The following is a 9,552-nucleotide window of genomic DNA, read 5'->3' as shown; positions in this document are numbered from 1 at the left end:
GGAGATACCACATGTTCCCGCTTCAGGAATGTTACCTTCTCACCTCCAGGATACCCCATTCCGACCCAGCTGTCTCAGAGCAACCATCAACAGAGACGGATCCTCTAGTCTGGAGAACTTTATGGTATCATAACAAATATTATATATACTCCCAAGTGGACACATATTATAAGTTTGTCTAACTACAGAGGAAATTGTTAAATATTGTACAGAACCATCAGTAGATGTTACATCTCTACATTTGTATTTACATTTCTAAGTTCTATACTGCCTTCAGGTTGCTCGGCCACAGGCCCCTCTGCAGTGGGTGGCGATGATGTCCTCCCCAAGGCCAGGAAGCCCCCGACCTTACAGGAGAAGTCCGTCGTCCCCGCCAGTGCTGCCGCTGATGTGATTGGATCACTCCCCCTGGTAGCCAGGAAAGTACCCGACCTAGCAGGAGAAGTCCAATGTGTCTGGCTGCTCAATTGGATCTGTAACAATTTAAGTCTTTCCTTCCTCCTCGTCCTCATCATCCAAAGATGACCGTGACGATCTAAGTTTTCTCCACCATTCTGCATCCCTCAATAACTTGCTTGGGAGCTTACTCCAGAAACCCTACGACTAGTTGCCATAATCAGTTTTCTGTATTAATCGTTTGATTAGTAACTTGTATGCTAGACACTCCCTTCTGGGAGCATGACATACCCGTTTTCTGTATTTACATAGGATGCATATAGGTTTTTGTTATTTGCAATTTTTTTCTCGTGACTGTCGTCTTCACATATACTACTGAAACGTCCCCTTCGAAAAATTTATGAATTACTGTGCTGATAAACCTCTTACGTTATTTGATTTTCAAACAGCTGAGCAAAACTGAACGTGGTCAGACATTTCTCTCTTTACTTATTCTGATCATCATTAAACTGACAAACAATATTTTTAGCGCAACGCAATCTGATTTTGAAAAATCCCTACAAAAGAATGGCCGTGACTAACAATAAACTATACCTTTCATGAATCACTTACCTCACAAAAATCTTCGTTACTCGAAATACTACAATACAGCGAGAGCCAATACTGCCAGCTAAATAAGTCACTAACTACTGATAGGCATAGTTAGCAATAAAAGATTTTGATAGAGAACAATGTATTTACCTTAATAGTGTTCAAAAGTGTATATATATATATATATATATATATATATATATATATATATATATATATATATATATATATATATATATATATATATATAATTAGTCAATGACATCCAGTCTTACAAATTTACTCTCTCTGATGGACACACGTCCAGATCATCCGCTCTCAAAACTCTGTCATCTCTCTCCCCACATCCGCCACTGCTAGCGGCTCACCTCCAACTGCACAACACTACGTGCTGTTCACATCCAACTGCCCAACACTACAATAGAGAATATTTCAACAATACTAACCAGCCACAGACTGCACAAAGCACAGTCAGGGATTTTCATACAGAGCGCTACGTGGTGTTACCAACATAAAAACCGAAACAGCCTTCTTACAGCCATGTGGCCAAATACTGTACTTTTCAAAATTTAGTATGTAGTGTAATTCTGGCATTTGGAGCATTTTACTAATGCAGTGTAATCTTTTACGGAAATTGCATGATATGCTATGTACAGCCTGTTGGTTATTCTTATCTGTTTTCTCAATTGTGGTGCCATCTCCACTGCAAGATGTACAGTGGGTCGGTCCCAAGGACCTGTCTTAAACGTAACAAACATTTCAACGAATTCATCACAGCTCATGCTTTCTTCAAAGTTTTGAGCATAGACACAGTCAACCACATTGTCCTGGGTCATGTATTATGATACATCATCATTAGTGGGCGGCACTTTCGTAGTTTCTCACATATAAAGTCCTTCACTGTCTTCAACAGAAACCAGTTCAACAGTAAGTATGTTTTTAGTGGTTCTTACTTGATTATCTTTATTTTATCTGTTTGGGATTGACACTTTTTTTCGAATTTCTCTTTCACCTTCTTGACATCCTCTCCCTTTTTATGTTCTACAAAGACTGTGGGAACTGGTTTTCCGAAATTCTGTTTTATGGTCTCTTGGACCATCTCTTTCGGTTGTAATGGTGCTGCTGCTGTGATTGCAACAGCTTGTCTTCTGCAGTTTCTCAAGTTCTTTCCTCAACCTCTCGTTTTCAGCCTTTACTTCAGCATACTGACCTAGTCGTGTGGGGGCAAGAGCCCAAGTGGCTACATTTTCTTTTATGACCCTAATCTGTTCTGAATTTATTTTCCCACGTTTTACACTCCGCTCAAAGAGCCGGAGAGAAAAAGGCGTGTCTACCTACGACACTCACATCGTCTGACTCACTGATAGGAGCTTCAAGCTCCAATAGCACTTTATCACTATCCATATTTTCGGTCATGTTTCCAAGAAGAGTATGGCTGGTCCTGCTGGTCAGTCGGCAGGACTCACCAGGACCAGCCATTACCTCTGAAGATGTCCAACTGTTTTGGCTGTTTTGAACAACTCATCAGTCGGCACTTGATAGAAAAGACCAGAAATTTAGAGAGTATTTCAGGTTGAACATAGCGCAGTTCAACTATGTTCTCGATCTCGTCAAAGAAGATATCAGGAAGGATTCATCTCCCATATACCCAAACCCTATAACACCAAATGAAAAACTATTTTTAACATTGAGGTATGTACAATAAAATTTGTTAATGTGCTTTTGCTTTATTAATAATGCACGCAGTGTAACAAATGAAAATAGCACAATACAAACATATGAAATGCTGGCGTTTCAGTCTGTGTGTTGTCAGATGGTGTGATGGCAGAGTTATCCACACTTGATGTCATTGGAGTTGTGGAGTATGAGGAAGTACTCAGAGGTGAAAGACCCACTGAAGAGTAGTTTTCAAATGAACTGCTATTTTCCAAATCAATAAGCATCTGCAAGGATCTCATTTTGGCTTCATTGATCATATTATGATTGTTTTTATCACTGCGGGTGATACTTTTAAAAAATAAATCGGTGTCATCATCCCGCTTTTCTTCGGCCAGTCTTTTCATTAAGGTTTCTCTTTCGGCCCGCCGAGAATTCATCAACTCCATGATTTTTCAGTTTTGTGGCGCCTTTTCCTGGGTGGTATGAATGACGCGGTGTCTTCCACGTCTTCGGAAAAAATTTCTTTTTCAGCCAGTGGCTATTTATTTCCCTTACTGGAAGCAGAACTTCCAGTACTTTTTCCTTTTCTCTGCCTTTTTTGATGTGTGTCTTTTACATTCCTCCATCTTTTTTTGCAGTCTTCGACTATAAAACATAACACAGTCAAATAATTATGTACGTTAATATTCGTTAGATGTAAAAATAATAGTAATTTTTAAAGTTAGACATCTTATTTTTATTTTGTTTTTAGGTTTATGGCAACAGCGGAAACATTCAGATCACTGGCATTTGCATTCAGAGTATCTCCTTGTTACGTCGGTAAAATCATACAAGTTGCGCTGTCAGTTCTACGTAAGAAGTTACTGCCAATCCTTTTGCCACCGATGTCATCTGACCAATTGAAATCAAAATGTAAGGAATTTGAAGAAAAATGGTAATTTCCTAAATGTGTTGATGCCATCGATGGAAAACGTGCGAATTATTTCCCCTTCACTATCAGGCTCATTGTATTAGAACTACAAACATTTTTTTCTCTACTATCGTTCCTACTGTGGTTACTGCGAACTACAAATTCATTTTCATTGATGTCGGATCATATTGGAAAGAAGGTGACAATGGAAAACAACTTCCCCATATTACTTTTATCAAAAATTCAAGTGGAACATTGTGGGCAGTCCTTTGTGATGGTTTTCGCAACTGACCCATTGTTACTGTAGACAGTGGCCTTTCTGTTGTTAAAGTAGCTTTCTACTAGGTGATACATGTTTTGGGGACAACGCATCGCTCTAAGTCACCTCATTACACTTGGCCACCACAAATTGTCGAAGGTACCTGCTATGTCCACAAAAATGGCAACAACATATTTTTCGTCACAGTTTGCACTGGAGACGACCTGCCTGATTGGTTTCAGAAAGGGTGCATCCACAGAAATGGCAAATTGGTTTGGTGCCTTCAGTCCTGACCGAGCGAGGTGGCACAGTGGCTAGCACACTGGACTCGAATTTGGGAGGATGACGGTTCAAGCCCGCGTCTGGCCATCCTGATGTAGGTTTTCAGTGATTTCCCGAAATCGCTCCAGGCAAATGCCGGGATGGTTCCTTTGAAAGGGCACAGCCGACTTCCTTCCCCGTCCTTCCCTAATCCGATCAGACCGATGACCTCACTGTCTGGTCTCCTCCCCCAAACAATCCAACCCCCAACCAACACTGCGAGGTAAATCGATGTATTTCAGCATTTCCCTCACATAGCTGAAGCTGAATATCTTCATCTTCAACGTCTAACCTAAGATAAAACAACAAATCGCGCTCACTCATCCTTTCGGCACAGACGCAGCAGACCAAGTAAAAACTCTGTGGGCGCCGCTCTATAGGAATCGCCAGCTATGCGTCAGCCACACTACGTCACACGCACAATGGCTGCCGCGTGCGTCAAACACGGCATAGGAATCCCACTTTAGGCCCGCCACACACGTTCCGGTATACCTGTCAGGTAAACCGGTACAGGTTGTAATGGTACTTTGACTTCCGCGCCTCCGCCAATACAAAGATATAATTTACGATCGCGCACGCAGAAGAGCGCTGCGCCAGCGACCGATTTTTATAAATAATTTTGTTCGTCTTTTTACTTTTGAGTAGGTTTTTTGTTTTTAACAACTAATTGATGTCACACTCTCTCTTGTCTTCATAAGAAAGACGTGCATTTTTCGGCGATGCGTTGAATGTGCTTTTGGGTGGAAATTAAAATTACATTACAAAGCGAGGTTGTTTCAATAGTGATTCGAGGTGGTTATCGCAAAATTTGTAAATTGATCATGACAGTGACAACTTGAAGAAGTTTTCAACAGACGGAGAAAAGTGAAAGACGGGTCGTCCTACAAGAGAAATTAGGAGGACAGCCATGAAGACTATATTGTAATTAATACTGCGTATCTAACAAGTTTATAAGGTAAATTTCAATTAGTTTTCTGATGCTATTTCCGTACAGTCGCTTTTTGTAGTGTTGCCGACCCGGTCTGCCATGCACGGTCAAATTACAGCACGATCTCAATCGATAATAATAAGTCCGCCTTATCCGTAACTGAAACCACCAAAATTCAAGATATCAATCAGATTTTCTTTTTTATATTTCTCACGGCAGAACCCCGAGGAAAAGGTAACACTACAAGGTAAGCCCGAGCGTGTCTGCCAGTCTGTTCAGGCCAAACTGTACAGGCATAGCAACCTGCGTAGGCAACCGGAGAAGAATCAAAATTCATTCTTTGTACCTGCGCAGGCGTGTAGACCCGAGCGTTATTGTGGGTCACTCCGGCACGCCTGTAAAGGTGCATGGTTAGCTGGGGCTAGCTCCTTGACTAGAGAGCGTCTTTCTATTTACGTGCACAACAGTTAACTAGTGATTACATGCGCGGTACTGCTCAACTCTACTACTCAACATGTCAAATCGGAAACGGAACCAAGTGATAGAAGAGTTTATCGAAATAATGAGTCGTATGAATAAAACGGAGAATATACTTTCTCCGAACTTCTGAGTATAAAGTTCTCTGGTTGGCACGAATAAAGCGAGTCTGAGAACATGCTTCACCCGAGTATGTTCTCAGTGTGGGTTGAAGGGCGGGGGAAGTTGCTCAAAGCAAAGAATATTCTCCGATTTCGTATGAATAAAGCCAAAATAAGCCTCTCATAAGCGGAGAACATTCTCTGTTTTTCTGAGTGAGCTCCGTAGCATACTTCGAGCTGAGTGAGTTGTGTTGTGGTTAAGCGTTACCGAGTGTTTTTAGTGAAAATGGTTGGAATTTATGTATCTTGAAAGTCAAAAAAAGATACACAGTTCCTTTCTTTTGTATTTCTACGTACTACGTATAAGTTTGTATAGATTTAAAAGTGAAAACATTAATTGGTTGGCGAATCACTTTCTTCCGGAAATTATGAAAGAAGAGGAGGCGCCCTTTCCAATGAATGCAAAATGAAAATATTTTTGCGCTATTTAGCGGATCCAGGCTTTCAGATTGGTGTAGGAGAAGATTTGGGAGTACACCAGACTACAGTATCACTAACATTTTCGTATGTTCTGCAACAAGTTAACAGAAAAGCACCGTTGTGTATCCGATTTCCGAGAAACATTAACGAACTGGAAACAGCGAAAGTTAAATGGCAATCGAGATACCAGTTTCCATGTGCGGTAGGGGCCCTAGGCTGCACTCACATACCTACAATGAAACCTCCTTCACATGGAGACGAATACGTTAATCGAAAGGGCTTTCCATCTATAAACGTGCAGGCGACGTGTGATAACAGTGAAATGTTTACGAGTGTTGATGCTTCATGGCCTGGGTCTGTACATGACTCTAGGATATGGAGAAACTCGGATGTGTACCGTATATTGCGAGAGAACCAGTGCAACGCCATAATTTTAGGAGACGGAGGATATGGCATTGCACCGTGGTTAATGGAACCGTTTCAAAATCCTGAAACACCTGATGAGAGGGCATACAACAGACTTCCCTCTAAGGAAAGGGTGATAATCGAACGGTGCTTTGGACAGGTGAAAAGGCGTTTCCCAATTCTGCAAAATAATATAAGGCTTGTCCAAACAAAAATCCCCAGTGTGATAATAGCCTGTTTTGTTCTGCACAGCGTAGCAAAACATATAGGGGATGAGGATTTTGAGGCACCTAGTGATGACGACGACAATCTTCCAGTACTGGGAGAAGAGGAAGCAGTAAACGTACTTGTACGTGGAACAAATAGAAGACGGGAAATTGTAAATGTAATACATCAACTGCAGTGTATGGGAGTCTGTCAAAACATTGCATAATTAAACCCAATTTGTATAATTTTTGTAATTACAATAATTATTTCCTCATGAAAATAAAGCACAGTGCTCTGATGTTACATAATAAAATGCTGTTTAGTGTTTTTTTCATTTCTATCATCGATTTTACTTTCAACAAAAATTGTTTAACATGTAACTATTCAAACTGGAACAGAATTTTCAGATACTACAGTAAATCCTTGGGTAACAGAAGAAATATTGAATTTAATTGATGAAAGGAGAAAATATAAAAATGCAGTAAATGAAGCAGGCAAAAAGAAATACAAACGTCTCAAAAATGAGATCGACAGGAAGTGCAAAATGGCTAAGCAGGGATGGCTAGAGGACAAATGTAAGGATGTAGAGGCTTATCTCACTAGGAGTAAGATAGATACTGCCTACAGGAAAATTAAAGAGATCTTTGGAGACAAGAGAACCACTTGTATAAACATCAAGAGCTCAGATGGAAACACAGTTCTAAGCAAAGAAGGGAAAGCAGAAAGGTGGAAGGAGTATATAGAGGGTCTATACAAGGGCGATGTACTTGCGGACAATATAATGGAAATGGAAGAGGATGTAGATAAAGATGAAATGGGAGATACGATACTGCGTGAAGAGTTTGACAGAGCACTGAAAGACCTGAGTCGAAACAAGGCCCCCGGAGTAGACAAAATTCCATTGGAACTACGGACGGCCTTGGGAGGGCCAGTCCTGACAAAACTCTACCATCTGGTGAGCAAGATGTATGAAACAGGTGAAATACCGTCAGACTTCAAGAAGAATATAATAATTCCAATCCCAAAGAAAGCAGGTGTTGACAGATGTGAAAATTAGCGAACTATCAGTTTAATAAGCCACAGCTGCAAAATACTAACACGAATTCTTTACAGACGAATGGAAAAACTAGTAGAAGCCGACCTCGGGGAAGGTCAGTTTGGATTCCGTAGAAATACTGGAACACGTGAGGCAATACTGACCTTACGACTTATCTTAGAAGAAAGATTAAGGAAAGGCAAACCTACGTTTCTAGCATTTGTAGACTTAGAGAAAGCTTTTGAAAATGTTGACTGGAATACTCTCTTTCAAATTCTAAAGGTGGCAGGGGTAAAATACAGGGAGCGAAAGGCTATTTACAATTTGTACAGAAACCAGATGGCAGTTACAAGAGTCGAGGAAAATGTAGGGGAAGCAGTGGTGGGAGTGAGACAGGGTTGTAGCCTCTCCCCGATGTTATTCAATCTGTATATTGAGCAAGCAGTAAAGGAAACAAAAGAAAAATTCGGAGTAGGTATTAAAATCCATGGAGAAGAAATAAAAACTTTGAGGTTCGCCGATGACATTGTAATTTTGTCAGAGACAGCAAATGACTTGGAAGAGCAGTTGAACGGAATGGATGGTGTCTTGAAGGGAGGATATAAGATGAACATCAACAAAAGCAAAACGAGGATAATGGAATGTAGTCAAATTAAGTCGGGTGATGCTGAGGGAATGAGATTAGGAAATGAGACAAAGTAGTAAAGGAGTTCTGCTATTTGGGGAGCAAAATAACTGATGATGGTCGAAGTAGAGAGAATATAAAATGCACTCTGGCAATGGCACGGAAAGCGTTTCTGAAGAAGAGTATTGATTTAGATGTCAGGAAGTCTTTTCTGAAAGTATCTGTATGGAGTGTAGCCATGTATGGAAGTGAAACATGGACGATAAATAGTTTAGACAAGAAGAGAATAGAAGCTTTTGAAATGTGGTGCTACAGAAGAATGCTGAAGATTAGATGGGTAGATCACATAACTAATGAGGAAGTATTGAATAGGATTGGGGAGAAGAGAAGTTTGTGGCACAACTTGACCAGAAGAAGGGATCGGTTGGTAGGACATGTTCTGAGGCATCAAGGGATCACCAATTTAGTATTGGAGGGCAGCGTGGAGGGTAAAAATCGTAGGGGGAGAACAAGAGACGAATACACTAAGCAGATTCAGAAGGACCTAGGTTGCAGTAGGTACTGGCAGATGAAGAAGCTTGCACAGGATAGAGTAGCATGGAGAGCTGCATCAAACCAGTCTCAGGACTGAAGACCACAACAACACAGTAAATAGCTTTGGACACAACAGGTTAACGTGAACTGCTGGAACCTTAATGTAATTTCTGTACTGTAACTGCAGCAGATTGATGGCCACAAGTTTACAACTGTCTAACCTGCAGCATTTAAAATAGAAACAAGTTACACTTTTTGCTTTACTTTTTCCAGGACACCGTATCCTTATATGTTTCCCATCAATCGCAGCACATCAATTAGGGAAACCCCAAGGAGAATAGAATTGTTTCGCACCTTCCCTGAAAGATTCTCCAGATGGAGAGGGCAGGAAGATAGTTGCCAAGTGTTGGCACATAGCTTCTACTGTTGCACAAAGTATGATGCTCACGTAGCTTGGTGATATCCGGAAACCATATCCAAGGGACACGAACCTCTCCCCTGTAGCTAGAAACGTGTAACAGAAACCATAATTATTATTAATACATGAAACATAAGTAATATGTCTTGTCCTAATTACACAGAATAGGCTTTCTGAGAGATGTAGAAAGGGAGCGGTCGTCTTT

General features: G+C 40.8%; 1 protein-coding gene across 1 annotated transcript in view; it reads right to left on the bottom strand.

Moving 5' to 3' along the window:
• Positions 1–227: 227 nt before the first annotated feature.
• LOC126109457 (uncharacterized) overlaps positions 228–9,552 on the bottom strand; it is a 196,281-nt gene continuing 186,956 nt past the window's right edge. Inside the window, exon 3 of the mRNA XM_049914486.1 lies at positions 228–473. Within this exon, the coding sequence (XP_049770443.1) occupies positions 228–473 (246 nt within the window). The remainder of the gene's footprint in view (positions 474–9,552) is intronic.

This window comes from Schistocerca cancellata, chromosome 12 (genome assembly GCF_023864275.1).
Source record: "Schistocerca cancellata isolate TAMUIC-IGC-003103 chromosome 12, iqSchCanc2.1, whole genome shotgun sequence".
NCBI lineage: Eukaryota > Metazoa > Arthropoda > Insecta > Orthoptera > Acrididae > Schistocerca > Schistocerca cancellata.
Note: the sequence above shows the minus strand (reverse complement) of the source record. Positions and strands in the feature narration are given on the sequence as shown.